Consider the following 17,316-nt stretch of genomic DNA (forward strand, 5'->3'; position numbering starts at 1 on the left):
GCGGCTGGCTAGCCTTCTTCCTCCCGCCACCTGTCGCCTATCGCCCCCAAAATCCCCGCGACGGTTTCCAATTCGAGCCCTCTCGTGCCTTAATTCGAATCAATGTGCACCTCCGCGATCCTCTCCTTCCCAATCGGTCGCCCGGCCATTTCCCCCCTTGATTGGCACTCTATCTTGCTCAGACCGACGCATCCCTTCCTTGCATGTCGCCGGCCGTTTCTTCTCGAATCCGGCCGTCCCCCTTCCTCGCTCGGCTATATAAGCCCACCCTCGCCTTCCTTGCGCCGTTCTGCACCCAAAGAACCCGTTTCCCCTCTCTCTTGTGCACGGATTTGAGCTCGCCACCGTCGCCGCCATTGCCGCCGGTGTGAAGCTCTCCACCGCTCAAATTCACTTCGACCAAACCATAATTAACTTCATTCCTTGCTTCTACGGTGTCGCAGGACCTCAAGGAGCGCACCTCAGTGCCTTTTGGAGCTCCTCCCGTCGTCGTCAGCCACCACACCGTGTTTCAAGCACCGGCGCCCGTTCTTCCTCATCGCCGACCATCTCTGGAGCCCCTCCGCTACCGTCGAGTCAACCGTAAGAATCCCTATCCCCTCCTCTCTCTTATGTACTAAACCCTGTCCTGTTTGGTGGCCGGAGGCGCCTTTTTGCATGCGCCGGTGAGCTCTCCGTCGCCCGCCGCCATCGGCCGTCGCCCACCTATCCCGCGCTGCCTGCCGCCGCCCTGTTTCAATCTCGGCCGTTTGATCTAGTCTGACGGCTCGGATTAGACCGGCCATACCCTTTCGGCCCCGGTCCACCGTGGACACGTGGACCAGCCATAAGGCTGTGGTCCACGAGGTCCATGCTCATATTCCATAGAATTTCCCTTTTAGAAATAATTCAGTAAATCTTTATTGCGTCATAATTCCAATTTTCAGTATAAAATCAATTCGGTATTTCTCTGAAATTCAAGTAAAAATTGCAGATTAGTCCCTAGAACTTCAAAAGCTCAATACTTTTTCCTCGTAGCTCCGATTTGGGCGATTTTTGTGTCCAAATATTCATAGAGACGTGTAGAATCTTTTTGTAGGGGTTTTTTTTCTAGTTTCAGTACTGTTTGGTGTACTGTTCTCAGGCTTTCCTTTGTTTGTGTTGTTTTCGGTTTGGCGGTTAGGAGCTGAGCAGTTCGGCAATCTCCAAGACCAAGTGTTTGAAGATTTTGAGCAGCACCCTGTCGAAGGCAAGTGCCCTTGAGCATTTCTTTACCCTATTTTAGGATTTTTAGGTGTAGTTCTATCCTTCATTGTGCATGCTTGTCTAAATATGAAACTCCATGATAGGGTTTACTAGTTTTCCTTGAATATTCCTTGTCGTCGTTGTTTATCCATAATATAGAATGGGTAGATATGCTAGTGCAGTTAGGGTTGGGAAAAATGTTAACCTTGACTAATGAGTCATGGAACAAGAACCGGGAAAGGATAATTTTTATAGCAACATGGTATAGGGATCCTAGCACGATGGATGGTTTGAGGTGGCGCCTATGGCAAGCTTGTGTTTGTTCATGTGTGGGGTCTTAAGGACCAGCTCTTGAATATGTAACCAAGTTAGATTCGCACAACCACGAGGCCTAAATGTGTACGGCCTGGCCAACTAATTAGCTACCCCTCTGGTTCTGTGGGCACCGTTGGACGGTTATGTGGCACAAGAGGGAGCCTCTACAGCGATGGAATCGTCTGTTAGCGATGAAACCTTAATGGGTGCCTGCAGGTTAGTGGGAGCTTTGTAAAGGCCTTGTAGTGAAACCTCGACTCCACACCTCGGAACTGTGAAGCAACACGGAAATCACGACTTGTGGGGAAAGCTATGCAAACTCTACAGAGTATAAACTAATTAATCAGTTGTGCTCACAGTCAAGAGCGAACTTGGACTTCTTCAGGATTAGTTGGAATCAAGGTTTGGTCAGGTTCGTTGGGTAGCCGGGTAATGGGATTACCTAGTGAGTCTTGGTAGTTGAATGAAATCCGATGAGTCAATCCTATTATCATAGTTATGTCTTCACTTAGTAAATAGGATGACTGTTGTTGGAATCATTGGTTCGTGTTGCTTAGTGCAGATAGCCTGCGTCTAAACTTTTCCTTGACTTAAACCACATATCATGTTTCCCTCCACTTGCAGAGTACAATCTTTGTACTCACACTTGTTGCTCCCCTCCCTTGCATTCTACCGCTGTTCAGAAGCCGGCACTGAAGCTGCTACCTTCGATGAAGATGACTTCGACCCAGAGCTACTTTTCTAGCTGGCGTGCCCCCGGTCGACGCCTGTGGAAGATGGAGTCCCTGCTGGCGCTGAAGACCTCTTCTTAGCTCTGCTGTGTTTTTCTTCTAGACCCTCGGGTCCTTTTGTAATAGTTTATTATTGTTGTAATCTTGGCACTGTGATGATACACTAATGAAGTAAGCACATGTATGAATCTTGATCCTGGCATACATGTGTGGTGCCCAGTTTTGTTCTTTTAAAACTGGGTGTTACAATTTTGGCCTGAGTGGTTGCTCTAGACATGCGTGTTGGTGAGACATTCTAAGTTGTTTTTGGATTGTTGCTCTATGATGATGTAGTTGAATTGAAATTGGGCTCAAATAAAGGCTTGTGATGATGATACTGTTAGTTTTGTTTTTGATATATGCTACTATCACTTTTGTCTTGGCTAAGTATGTTCAGTTCTGGGCCCTCTGTTTGATCACAACAACACTATCTAGAGACTCTTTTGACTTTTGTCCAGGCTCTGTTTGCTAGTTGAGAACTTAGGTAATAGCCCAATTGATGATGAGTTCAACAGAACAATTAGGGGGCAGGACATTTAATGTCTTGGAGCCAATTGTTATACATAGTCTGAGAGCAATTTCGTATATGTTTCATGCCTACTGTCAGATCTTTGAGCAATTTCATACATGTTTCATATTTTGTTTCCATGTCATGTATAAAGATATCCATATGGTATGCTCCTGTCATTATTGTATGGAATATGGATATATATGCACTTATTATCGTATTTTTTTACAACAATCCACTATATTACTCGATGATGAATTGAGAAAAAATATACTAAACTTGATTTCCGATTTGAGTAGTATGATTGCGAGCACTATATTACTCGATGATGAATTGTTGATCTGAGATTGGGCATGTCATGCTAAGTACAATAGTTTCAGCCTGATTACTCTCTAGGTTTTAGTTGGCTTTGGCAGCTCCTAGAGATGAACTGATGTTCACTTGTTGTGTGTCTATGCACCTGGAAATCTTGTTGAGTTCATTCTCCCATGAGCTTCCATGATGTTTTATCTCTAAAGAGCTATGTTCATGTTTTGGAAACTAGTTGAGAACTTAGATGCATGCCTAGTCGATGATATGTCTATGTAACAGCTAGGGAGCAGGAACTCTGAGTCCTGGGACCAGCTGTAGTGTTCTGAGAGCAATTCATTTGCAATATCATCCTGCTGCTCAATCATTGTTTTAGACATTAGTCTTGATTCCTTTTCTTTCCTCTATTGAGAACAGAATATACTACACTTGATTTTCATGGAACAGAAGAAGACTATCACCCCTGAGAAAACAAATGCACAAAGGACGCTAGCACTAGAGGGCTCCCCGGCACAAGATGGGGTGGATAGGAGCCCAAGCTCACACCCGGCGTCCTCCTCCGGCAGTAGCGAAAGCCAGTATCATAGCCCGAGCCCTGACTCAACACCGAATCAGGAGAGTCGACATCGGGCAAGTGACGAAGAATACAATCCCGCCGAAGAGGTATTGATGCGAGCGAGTCAATACATTTTATACTTGTTGAGTGGAGGAATATTCTTTGTTTATGTCAACTCCACTTTTTTGTCTCTAGATGGCGGTACCGTAGTCTCCAAGCCAGATAGCTGGTAGTGTTGCACGAGCCCGAAAGCCAAGGACACAAAGACAGTGGCCGACGGACAAGGTTACTGTCATGAGAATCGATGTTGATGGGCTACCAATGGATGAAAAGGCCCTAAATAGATTCTGGGGTCGCAGAGCTCATTGCTCGGAAGAGGGTGCCGATAACGACTAAGTTTGAAGACCTCAGTGACAAAGCGAAGAAGGACTTGTTCAATAATGTCGTCATGGAGTATCTGGAGTACCCTGGACACATAAGCGAGCACCAAAAGAACGTTGCGTTCAATGCAGCAATAAAAGCGATTGTGAAACTTCACCGAAGCTTTAAGAGCAAGCTTGTGAATTGGTACTTAGCAAAAGGGGTGACACCCTTCGAGAGCTACAAGCACTTGAAACCAGAAGATTGGGATGCTTTTGTGCATATGAAGAACTCAGAGCAGTTCAAGAAGGACTGAGGAGGAGAAGCAGCTTCGGGCTAAGAATAAGCATGACCACAAGACCGACGCAGTTGGGTACGCTGGGAAAGGGCAAAATGGCATGCTGAGGATGAGAAATTAGCTAGAGAAGGCCGCATGAATCCTTGGAATCAATTTCCAGGACGATCATGATCATATTTGCATGCAAGGGGTGAGTTGTACGAAAGCGGGGAAATCACATTCAGAAACAGCGAAACCCAAGTAGTCGCAGAAAAAGTCAAAGAAAAGGCAGCCGAAGCAACCCAAGGTTCTTTCACTGGGGTCAGGGAATGTGATGTTCTCACAACGGTGCTGGGATACCCGGAGCACCCAGGTCGAGTGCGAGGTGTATCAAGTTCCTAAGACTGGAAATACGGCTTTCCCGAAGACATCGGGATGTACAAGAAGAGGAAGAGGTCGATTGCAGTGGATATAGATGCATTGACACAGGACATCACCCAGAATGTTTACTCAAGCATCATGGGGCAGCTTGCAGCAAAGGGAATAGTGATTTCCATGCCACATGATTTTAGCCCCGGAGCTGCAGGGAAGAGTAGCTGCGCCTCTAGGGAGGTCGTGCAACAAGTAGCTACTGCCGAGATTGAGCTAGATACAATTGACCTGCTAGAAGGGCGCACGCCCTGCAATCTTGTAATCAGGCCTAGTGGGTATCACCTCGAGGTTGCAAGAGGCCAGGTGCTTCCAGGCGTCCGTATCTTACATATGGTCTCGATACGTGTAGGCTATACCATGGTTACGGTGGATATGGTATATAGCAATGCCACCGATCATGTGTTAGAGGTCCCTCCCAATGAGGAAGTCATAACTCTCGCTGAAACTCTTCATCAAAGGATCCAATGGAAGAGGGGCGACATCGTGGTCTCCAGTGCATCCCAGTCTAGATGAGTTCCAAGTGCACCGCCGCTGTGCCACTCACTTCCAGAGAAGGCAGCTTCATTGTCTTCCCCTCCTCCAAAGAAGCTGACTTCACCGCATTCTCCTCCGCATCCGGCAGCCTCACTTCCAGACCCAATATTGTCTGTCCCAGAGAGCCCAAAAAAGAAGAAGGAATAGGAGGTTGAGAAGAAAGGCTCTAAGAAGTTCCTGCCGAAGATGTCGAAGGCTATTGTATCGGCGAAGTTGAAGGCCATTGTACCGGTGAAGCAGTCCACGGACATTGCACTAGTGTGGACTCAGGCCAATACGAAATTCAAATTTGGGAAGCCCTTGATAACGGTAGATGAGCTAGCAAGGGCGGGAAAAGCATGTGTCGACCTGCATAATTACTACATACAGGCTTGTAGAGACAGCAATGCTCAACTCATAGTCGTACAGTACAAATGATGACACTTCTTAAGTGATCAAGACGGCTACTTCATTGTGGGTTTCAATGACGTATCAACCTCTTCAACCTTGATGGCCTAGACGTATCATTATTACGGGTCTTCACATTGTAAGTCCCTTGATACTGGATATTTATTAATTAATACCGTTAAGTCTTAAATCTAACTGTGTTCTTATCTGTAGACACTTGATGAAAGAAACAATGAAGAACAAGGATCTCATCGCATTTCTTGACCCTGAGGCCATTACAATATCGGCAAATCCAACTTCACCCCGACTACGCTGTGAATCACGTGGTCAGGGCAATGCAACAATACTCAAAAATAAAGTACCTGATGGGCGTCCATAACATCGGTGGCCATTAGATCTTACTGAACATTTGCCTCGAGCGGGACTTGGTGTTCTACGTCGACTCGTCAAGACCAATATCTACAAAAGGCAAACTTAGATCGCGTGATTACAGCGTTGTAAAACAACTTCTCGACATGTAAGTTCTACCTGTCTTGGTTCACATATTAAACTTTTCTAACATTCAAAGACTCCATAATCGATCCTTCTTTATGCAGGGTTTTTGACAAGTATCTTCGAGCTCAACCTAACTACGACGCGAAAGCCGGTCGCAGGCTGACACACAAGACCGGGTACACAGTAAGTGCCACCAAACAGATTACCAAATATTCTCTGTTGCTGCTTTTTTTCTTTTCATCTAACAGGAAAGTTTCTTTTCAACAGTGCCAACAACAACCACCGAGCAATACCTGCGGATTCTATGATGCGTGGAACATGCTCCTCACACTCCGAGCAAAGAATATCAAATCCTCCAATGTAAGTTCAATACAAGATTATTCGTAACTAAATTCGGTAATTAGTTTAATTTCATGATAACATGATATTGGTTACGCGTTAAATTATGCAGAAATACAAGTATATATTTCTTGACGCAAGTGCACTCCCGAATATTCGACGACGGATCGCTGAGTTCATGGTGTCTGAAGTCATCAACCCACAGGACGAGTTCCACTATAGAAGCCGTATGTTGTGAAGTCTTATGTAATTATGAGTTGATCAGAATTTTGTAACATTTGTGATTCTGTAATGAATTCATTTCAACTTTGTAATATTTGCAATTCTGTGATAAAGCGAGTTCTTATACAAGTATGTTTGTCGATATGTATTTTGATGCATCGCTATTGTTTGCAGAGAGAAAATGACTGCCAAATCCTAACTACATTCTAGGATGCAGTCAGGAAACATCTCATTCCTACAAGAAAAGAGAAACATAAGTAACGAGTAAACTGTCTACCCGTCACTTATGTTATTTATAAGTGACGGGTAACTATGTTATCCATCACTTATGTCTTTCTCCCACTACATGTGTGAAGCCATAAGTGACGGGTAACCTAGTTACTCGTCACTTATATCTTTCTCTTAGTACATGTGTGATGGGTAACTGTTATCCGTCACCTTTGTTCATCATTGGTGATAGGTCTCTACCCGTTATCAATGACTAGTCATCAGTGACGTATTCGGGATGACATGTACGGTCACAAATGAATGTCATCACCCGTCACCCATGTCTGTTTTTCACGTAATGATATTTAATAAATATGTTAGTCTTATTAACTATGATATTATTAATTACCAAAATCACATAGAACATTATTCGCTACACCATCCCCTCCTCACCGGGTATAAAACCTGCAGGAACCGACCCAGTCTGCCCCATTGCTGGCCCTTATCCTGAAGGGCGCGTGGAACCAAATCTCCGTCCATTGTGCCTAGTCCATGTGAAGTCATGTACTGCCACACATTTGAAGTACCTGTAGTTCATGATTAGTTTTGTTGTTTATTAACATTTTTATTGCCGATTCCAGCCGAAGGCTTCATGAGAATTGACATTGTTTTACCATGTCATGTCTTTTCAATTGGAAATTGAATGCTACAGCCTCGAGTCAAAACTGTATTGTGTCAAGCAACAAATCAATTTATAACTGAAATAGGGATACCGTATTTTTGCTATGTCTTTACACATTGAATTGAAAAAATAGCGAAGATTTTCATAGCACATAAGAAATGAGGGTAGCGGCAAAGAAGGATAATTTTCCATGTACTGCTCATGTCAGGTAGAAAAATAAGAAAGGAGGGTAGCGGTGTATGGAAAAATCAACGTCTACCAAATGTGTAATTGATGGACAATATCATATTTTAAGTATATAGGGTGTGCAATTTTATTTTTCTGATATCTGAATGCAAATGAACAAGTCGATTACAAAGGTATCTTCGTTTGAATTTGAATTTCTGAAGGGAAAAAAAAGAGAAAGACACACTACGAAGTGGGCCTTGGCTTGTTCTTTGCCGCCCAAGCTTTGAATAGGCCTGGGAACGAATACCCACTTGCTTGCAGCCCTTTTGAGCTCAAACATAGCCCAAAGTCCCAAACCCATCGCGCACTCGCAACCCTAACTACACCCTTCCAGAACGGGGTCCCCTGAACAGGTCGAAAAGCCCTAGTGCCTCCCTCCCAAAATCTCGCTCCCGATCCAGTAGCAGCCGATTTCCGCCATGGCCGCCGCCGCCGCCCTCGCGCCCTCCCGCAAGACGGAGACCTACACCGACACCAAGCGCCGCGACGACGTCCGCGGCGCCAACATCGCCGCTGCGCGCGCCGTCGCCGACGCCGTGCGCACCTCGCTGGGGCCCCGCGGCATGGACAAGATGATCTCCTCGGGGGACCAGGCGCAGGAGGTCATCATCACCAACGACGGCGCCACCATCCTCTCCCGCATGGCGCTCCTCCAGCCCGCCGCGCGCATGCTCGCCGAGCTCTCCCGCTCCCAGGACGCCGCCGCCGGGGACGGCACCACCACCGTCGTCGTCCTAGCCGGATCCCTCCTCCGCCGCGCCCAGTCGCTCCTCTCCGCCGGCGCCCACCCCACCGCCGCCGCCGACGCGCTCCACCGCCTCGCCGCACGCGCTGTCGAGGTCCTTCACGGCATGGCCATCCCCATCGAGCTCTCTGACCGGGACTCCCTCGTCAAGTCCGCGTCCACCGCCCTCAACTCCAAGGTCGTCTCCCAGTACTCCACCCTCCTTTCGCCCCTCGCCGTTGACGCTGCCCTATCTGTGGTGGATCCCGCTCACCCGGACCTCCTCGACCTCCGTGACATCCGCATCATCAGGAAGCTTGGTGGCACCGTGGACGACACTTCGCTCGTCCGCGGCCTCATCTTTGACAAGAAGGCTAGCCACGCTGCGGGGGGACCAACACGGGTCGAGAACGCCAAGATCGCGGTCATACAGTTCCAAATCTCGCCACCCAAGACTGATATTGAGCAGAGCGTCATTGTGTCAGACTATGCGCAGATGGATCGCATCCTCCGTGAGGAGCGCAATTACATCCTTGGGATGGTTAAGAAAATCAAGGCGGCTGGATGCAATGTCTTGCTCATTCAGAAAAGCATCTTGCGTGATGCAGTGACTGATCTGTCACTGCACTATCTTGCTAAGGCAAGGATTGTGGTGGTGAAGGATGTGGAGAGGGATGAGATTGAGTTTATCACCAAGACCCTGAACTGCCTGCCCATCGCTAACATTGAGCATTTCCGTGCGGATAAACTTGGGTATGCAGATCTTGTTGAGGAAGTCTCTGTTGGGGAGGGCAAGGTTGTGAAGATCACTGGTATCAGGGACATGGGGAGGACTGCAACTGTTCTTGTCAGGGGGTCCAACCAGTTGGTTATTGATGAAGCTGAGCGCAGTCTCCATGATGCCCTTTGCGTCATCAGGTAACATGCATATTCTAAATGTTACATGCTTTAAAGCTTCTGTGTTGTACTATGGCTTCTCGAGTTCTTTTTGTATACTGTTTGGGCCAAATCTTGCTGTTTAATGCTACGATCACTAAAATCTGTATATGCTCTAGGTTCTAGGGTAGCATAGGATTAGGATTGGAAAATACGTTCAAAGTTAAACAAATGCGTTTTTTGGTTCAAGTCCATTAAGATTATGTTCCAAACTTTTTACTGGGTTTTCATTGCAGCAAATCGTTTCATATTCCCCAAACAGATGTGGTCTCTGTGCTTCTAGAATCTGTATTTTCACAGACTGAAAAGCAACAACTTTTCTCAATAGATTGGAGTACAAAAGAGTTCATGATTGCTTAATTAGATGGGTTAGATAGGGAATAAACATGCTATACTAGTTTGAAAACTTTTACACATCACTGAAGTTACATTAAAACAACCATTTTAGTTTATCAGGTCTGTTTTTTACTGTTTAGTGAGAGTTGTGTGCGCACACAGACTTATATGTTGTGTTTTAATGTGGTTATTTGGAAATGTTTACCACATATCTAGATTCTATAGTGCAGAATGGGAGCCTGCAAGTGGTATTGAATGTGTTACACTGCTTACCAACATTTGGTGTCTGTGTTGTCATATAGTAACGTGATGAAAATTTACTGTTCATGATGTATGCCTCTATATTATCAACCGCATGGTATTCTTAACTATGCTGGGTGATCTGAATGTTACATGTAAAACATCTGTTGACTACTACTGGCTGCTGTTGTTTCCTGAGAACAATCTTTAAATGTAAATGCATTCTAGTCTTTGCTTTTGGTTACTTGCATTTACATGTTTATGATATGTATTTTAGTTAGGGGTCTGCATGTACCTATTATCAAGAGTATTGCGTTAGTTTGATGGTCTTTTTTTGGGTACTGGAGGGAGGTAGTTCAAGATGTAACACTTTTTTGCAAGGAACAGTCTTTGGAAAACCGTATCATGAGACCTTGTTTTGCTCCTGCCAAATTACTTGCACATATACTGGCATAATAACTTGCATAGAGAAAGTGAGCCATTTCCTTCAATCTCTCTATGTGCTGCTGTAGGAACATTTGAAAATAAGGACAGCACACAGGTTTGCTGATGTTGGTCATCTAGATTATTTGTGCATCCTGCCAGATCTGCTGGAGGACTTGACAATTAGTCACCATAGAGGCCTTGAGGCTAGGTCTTATGCCAATTTCCGCTTGAGCACAATGTTCCAATTGTTGTCAGGGTTGGCATGTGCCGGCTTGGTGCCTTGTGGTGATAGTAGATTTGGCACATTACATATTTACATGGAAGCAGAATAGTAGATGAGGATAGTGGAGTTATGAGTGCATGTAATGTCATTGGCATACGAAAATAGAGATTTGAACGCAAGTGTCCTACATTTTGTCATGAATGTCTAATAAGGGAGGGGGTAGGGAGTATTTTATTTTGTTGCACACTTAATTGCCCTGCCCAATTCACAATTTGGTCATCCCAATGGTCATCACATTTGAAAATTTGGATGGCTGTTATAGTCTAACAAGGTTAACTCTTAACCAGTGGATATTTGGTATCATTATACTTCCATATGGTTTTAAAGTTATTATTTCTTCAGCTATGTGTTACATTCTATCCCTGCCCGCTATATGTGCCAAATGTTAAGATGCATGAAGCACCAGCTGTGCTTTTTTATGTTTTATAATTAACATCTCCCTGTATGCTATATTTTCTAACTGCTAGTAATATGCTCTCCTACTGTTTTTCAGTGCTTCAGTTTTTCTGTTGCCTTTTCATTATACACGACCTAGCAAGTGTAAAACATGTGTTGTACAAATTGACCCTATGTAATTATAAAATTATATATCTTTACATGGAATTGCAAGATGTCCTTTTGGTTTGGTGTGTTTACCACAGTTTGATGGTAGAATAAAATTTGGATGGTTGATTACATGGGCATGCCTTAATAGGGTGAAAAATCATGTTTTGAAGTGTAGGTGAGAGTATATATTTGGTAGTAGAATTGCGTTACAATTTTTATTGATATGACATGGAAGGCTTACTTCTGGATTTTACTGAAGAAAAAAGTGTGTGCAATGCCTGTTTGGTCAACGAAGCTTGTTAGCAAAGATGTATGCATGATGTATTGGTTAATTATTTTCCTCAGTCTAGCATAGTCACAAACTCACACTCGGCCCTTACTTTCTAGTCCATGGTTCTGGAAGCTGGAGCCTGGATTGAACTGAATTTAGGGGCAATACTAAGTTTAAGCCTTATCCCTAGATAGATGCCTCTTGATCTTGAGTAGCTTTGAAATCCTCGAAATTGGTTTATTGTCCAAGTTGTGGCGGCTGTAGCAGATGGCTCATGAGAGAGTGGATTTGTGTTACCAGTATGATTGTATCTTTCTATGTTATCTTTTTGATCTACCAAGCAATTTATGGTCTATCTCCTTTACCTAGTTTCTTGGCAAGCTAGGTCTTGGGAAGTGTATGTTACTTGTACATTTGATGTCCTGCAGCATATTTGTGTTGTTACAGTGCTTTGATGGCTGGCTGTGCTTGCTTGAATGCTTTGAGCCTTGTGTGCCCATTTTTCTACATGGATTTTGTATAAACGAAGATGGCAAAGCAGAGGAAATCATTAGATCATTTGTAATGCTCATTTTTTTCATCAATTAACTAAGGCTATTGTAGGTTACAGTAGGTATAACGTATAATGATAGTTATAAGTTTCAATGTCTGTAGGTAGGTTTAGTTACACCTTTTTTCCTTTTAAAATGGTTTCTTACTAAATGGCGTGCTTTAAACTTTTGTTCCATGTTGCAGTAATGATGCTGTAGAGAATGTGCTTGACCAAATAAAAAGAGATTTAGATTACAATCACTGATTATTTATTTTCTTGATGTTCTGGTCTGGTTTTTATGCTTCAGGTGCTTGGTGAACAAGAGGTTTTTGATTGCTGGTGGTGGCGCACCAGAAATAGAGATGTCGATGCAACTGGCTGCTTGGGCAAAGGAGCTCCAAGGGATGGAGAGTTACTGCATCAAGGAGTTCGCTGATGCGCTTGAGGTCATCCCTTACACACTGGCTGAGAATGCAGGGCTGAACCCAATCACCATTGTCACCGAGCTAAGGAATCGTCATGCCAGAGGTGAGAAGAACGCTGGCATCAATGTTAGGAAAGGCCAGATTACAAACATCCTGGAGGAGAACGTTGTGCAACCCTTGCTAGTGAGCACAAGCGCCATCACACTAGCTTGCGAGTGTGTTAGGATGATCTTGAAGATTGATGATATTGTCACTGTGCGGTAAGGGTGTAAGGTTGATGAGATCATTTTAGACTGTCCTGTCATGTCTGGCTTGATGTTAAGTAGGTGTGCTACTAAATTTATAATTTCATTGTCACTTGAATGTTCTAAACTCGTGGCTTCGATGTCTGTAGAGGAGATTAATATCTTGTTACAGTAATGTTTGCTCAACAACTACTTTGATGGAACTACGAGGGGTGTACTCGTATGTTTACCTTTCAGATCTACATTTTCTTGTGTTGGCCTTGCTGAGATTGATTTGGCAGGTTCTGTGTTATCAGTGGTTGTTGGCTGCTCTTTCATCTTTTATGTGATTCTGGGCACAAAATGACGCCCTCTTGTTTATTATTGCGGCAAGTTGAGGCTGTTTTTCGTCAACTTGTAATGAGCAGATACCTGGTGCTACCACTTCTTTTCGAAAAACGATGTAAATGGTCATGAGTAAGTCCCCAAAAGAAAAAAAAATACTGATTAGATTGTTGGGCATGGTAGATTGGTTGTTTCGATGTTTTAAAATTTATTTGGGACATTTAAGACCCTTTGCATTATTTCTAGAGGAGGAGCATCCGGGTGGAAGCATTGGACATGTTTCCTGAAACCTAGCGTTTTGCTCAGCTGTATATACGATTATAGTGCCAATTGCTGGGACGCGATCCTCTGGCTTTACCATTTTGATCCAATGGCTAATCTTTTTCAGGGTTGCATTAATTATGGATTAACCCACTGTAAAATCCTGTACTTTGGTACTTAGATTCATTGATCAAATTTGTTTGTTGAGGAACAATGATCAACATTCTCAGGAAAATTGCAGGTTCATGTGTATGACAAAGGTGATCATTCTTCAGAAAATATCCCTGTTAAGGCTTGATGGACGCTTGCATCAGCACGTGTGATCTGTGGTGGTGTTAAATGCAAATGCTTGTACTTGTCCGGTGGGCTCCAGCTGGGAGTCTCATTGAGAAAGCCGGGTAGTATTGTTGTGCACTGATTCTACCATGGTCGCATTAGCAACATTTAATAGATCAACAACTAAAATCATACATAGTCACAAGAAAATTAGCGGTAAAACTAAAATAGACATAGAAAGATTTGCCCTGACAATATTTCTTTGATCAACGGGAGAGGTGAGTCTGCCTGTCATGCACTCTTGGAATTTGTTTTTTAGAGAAAACATTTTACCTCTCTAAGTTGGTTAGGCAATGTGGGAATGAAAGTTGTATCGGGCCTATGCGCTGGATGGACTCCAAAAATTATAATTATATTTCACTTCTCTGAATATTGAGTGAGATCCTAGCCAAATTAAGTTACAACTGCCAATCTCCTAGACTTCAAAATTTTCAGTTCTGTGCAAAACTAACGAGATATTGATTAGCCAATGATCATAAAGGGAAAAAACAAGTGAATCTTTTGTTGGATGTTGTTCCCTTAGTACAACCCCTTCCAGGTCATCTAAGTGGCGGTTGGAATCAATCACAAAGATTAGTGGTACTCCTCGGCTTGTTAGGTTTGCTCCATGTTGATGATTAGGAATGGAATAATAAGGAGAGAATCAGATGCCATGTGATCATAGCTCATTATGTTGGCCTGTTTGGCGATTTTATCTGCAATGCATGAGACGGCAAGACTTTGTTGATGCACATGATTAACCTCAGGACCTCATTTTTGTGAGATGCATTCCACCACTGCCTATTATAAGATGATGCATGTATGATGGCATATACTTGAATAAGATGCATGTGTAACCGATACCTGCTAGAGAATATACCTGATGAAGACAATATACAAATGTTGATAAAATTGGCGTGACGAAGGTCGCAATTATGCATCCTAATGTGTCCAATAAAGCGAATTAAGATGAAAGTGTAGCGTGGTATATGTGATTCGATTACTTTAATTTAGTAATGTGTAGGTGCAAACCATCTTACCCAGAGTTTGTATCATTTCAGACATTGACATACTTTCCCAGACAGTGAGACAGCTAGTTTCCGTAGACCATAAGGCTGTTGAAACAGTTTGATGATCAATTATATTACCAAAATACTATATATCAAGGATACGCTACAAATCGTGTTCAAGGTAAGTGCAACCAAAAATCCTAATCCGATCATGCGGTGCCAAAGCATGGAATGAAAATGATCCATGATACAATAAACACTACTACAAAATTAATCTTATATATCTGTCCATCACTGCTGATTCATTGCGCGCAAGAAGAATCAGTTGTGACTTATAAACCAAAAGTGACAAGGATGATCACTATCGGATGATGGCTTGAACCGGTAATGATACTTAGCTCCATTATCATTGTTGGTTGAAGCTACCGACCGACAGTGATAGCAGGGCATCACTGTCGGCTAGTTATATAAGCCGTCAGTGATGCCTCGACTATATAAAAATAATCCCCTCCTTCCCCAAATCCGAGCATAACAGAGAGGACTTATTTTCTTGCTCGGTGTCAGCCATTTTTAGTCACCTAGTTTTTGGGGCTTCAAAATTGAGGAATCCTCATGCCCTAGGTACTCCAAGGTATATAAATTTATCTCTAATCTATTTTTAGTTGAATTTTATTTGTTAAATTGCTCTAGATTTTGAAATGATGGAAATGAACCTATAGCCATGATATTTTAAGACAATGTAGATGCAATTATACCTCATTTATTATATGGAAGCATCAATTAGTTGCTTATAGTGGAAAGTGTCTTTATTATTGATTTACATTAGCTATTGGTATGAGCATATTTATTTTTATTTTTAATGAATTAGAAAATTTAGGCATATAATTGAGGTATATAGCAAGCTCCAATATAGAAACTTTAGGTATGAGCATATTTATTTTGATTTTTAATGAATTAAAAAATTTAGCCATGATATTTAGGTATGTAGTAAGATTCAATTATATTTTTAATATTTTATTTAATCAGCAAACTCCAATATACTTAATTAGTCCTACATAAAGGTTGAATAATAATAAAAATTTAGCGATGATATTAAGGTATATAGCAAACTACAATTAATTTTTTATATTTTAATTAATTAGCAAGCTCCAATATAGAAACTTTAGGTATGAGTATATTTAATTTTATTTTTTAATGAATTAGAAAAATTAGCCATGATATTTAGGTATGTACTGAGCTCCCATTATATTTTTATATTTTAATTAGAAAATTTAATTAATTAGCCATGATATTTAGGTATGTACCGAGCTCCCATGATAATTAGCATGCTCCAATATGAAAACTTTATGAATGAGTGTATTTATTTTGATTTTTAATGAATTAGAAAATTTAGCCATGATATTAATGTATATAGCAAGTTCCAAATATATTGTTTATATTTTAATTAATTAGCAAGCTCCAATATATAAATTTTAGGTATGAGCATATTTATTTTTTATTTTTAATGAATTAGAAAATTTATCCATGATATTCAGGTATGTACCAAGCTCCAATTATATATTTTTATTGTAATTAATTAGCATGCTCAAATATGGAAATTTTAGATATGAGCGTATTTATTTGATTTTAATGAATTAGAAAATTTTGCCATGATATTTAGGTATGTAGGAAGATCCAATTATATTTTTTATATTTTATTTAATTACCAAGCTCCAATAGAAACTTTTTGCGTGCGCGCAAATGTTTTTTGCTCCCCCCCTCCCGCATCGGCAATGAAAGGGGTTTCACTGCCGGCGGACCGCTTAGGCTGGCAATGGAAGTACTTTCACTATCGGTCGAAGTCATGTGCCGGCAGTGAAGGCACCCATTCACTATCTGTCCACATATATAAGCCGACGGTGAATCCCCTTCCCTATGAAAAGCTATGCGCTGCCGACTAACACTTAGAAAAAAATCGTCGCCATCCCCATCCTCATCCCTGGAGCATGCACCCCTCGTCACCCCATGCCACCTCTGTGCCCATGTCCACCTTCCTCCACATGCCACTGTCCCCGTCCCCGTCATCCCTGAGATCGCCGCCTCGTCCCCGTCGCCACCCCGACTCTTCCGCCACCACTGATACTTGCGCTTGTGGAAAGTTGAACCCCCTTCGCCTAGCCCCGTCATCCCCGTGTAACACCCTAGATTTCAATTATTGCAAATTTCTAAAATGTTCTAGAATTTAATTAAGGTTTTAAAAAATAGAATAGGATAAAACCTATTTTCTAAATTAAATCTAATTTGGCATAGGATATATTTTGCTTGAAATGCATTTCATGTTGGAGTTAGACATTTAGGGTTTTATTGGTTTTTATTGGCTTTTATTTGGAGTTGTTGCTCTAGTATAGAAAAATTAGAAATAGAAAAAAAAGAAAGGAAAAGAAACCTAATTTACCTGGGCCGTTTTCCCTCCCTTCTTCCTGGTCCAACCCTCTCTCCCTCGACCGACCCACTCCCTTTCCCGGTCTACCGGCCTGACCCAAGCTGCTCCCTTCCTCCATCCGTTTGGGCTGCGCCGCAACCCCGCGCTCCCAGCCCAGCTTCGCAGCCAGCCCACC

The 17,316-nt window shown here is 42.6% G+C and overlaps 1 protein-coding gene across 1 annotated transcript; it reads left to right on the forward strand.

The window, feature by feature from the left end:
• Nucleotides 1–8,146: 8,146 nt before the first annotated feature.
• On the forward strand, nt 8,147–13,051 carry LOC133918862 (T-complex protein 1 subunit delta-like). Its single transcript, XM_062362948.1, has 2 exons — nt 8,147–9,487; nt 12,447–13,051. The coding sequence occupies exons 1-2, from the start codon at nt 8,265–8,267 to the stop codon at nt 12,826–12,828; spliced, it is 1,605 nt and encodes a 534-aa protein (XP_062218932.1). The 5' UTR covers nt 8,147–8,264; the 3' UTR covers nt 12,829–13,051.
• The last annotated feature ends 4,265 nt before the right edge of the window (nt 13,052–17,316 follow it).

Source organism: Phragmites australis, chromosome 5 (genome assembly GCF_958298935.1).
Source record: "Phragmites australis chromosome 5, lpPhrAust1.1, whole genome shotgun sequence".
Lineage (NCBI taxonomy): Eukaryota > Viridiplantae > Streptophyta > Magnoliopsida > Poales > Poaceae > Phragmites > Phragmites australis.

Bases quoted from the DNA above. Each gene is read 5' to 3' on its own strand.
- LOC133918862 (XM_062362948.1), top strand. From the start codon at position 8,265: ATGGCCGCCGCCGCCGCCCTCGCGCCCTCCCGCAAGACGGAGACCTAC. The intron at 9,488-12,446 runs GTAACATGCATA...TTTATGCTTCAG, and splicing joins GATGCCCTTTGCGTCATCAG to GTGCTTGGTGAACAAGAGGT.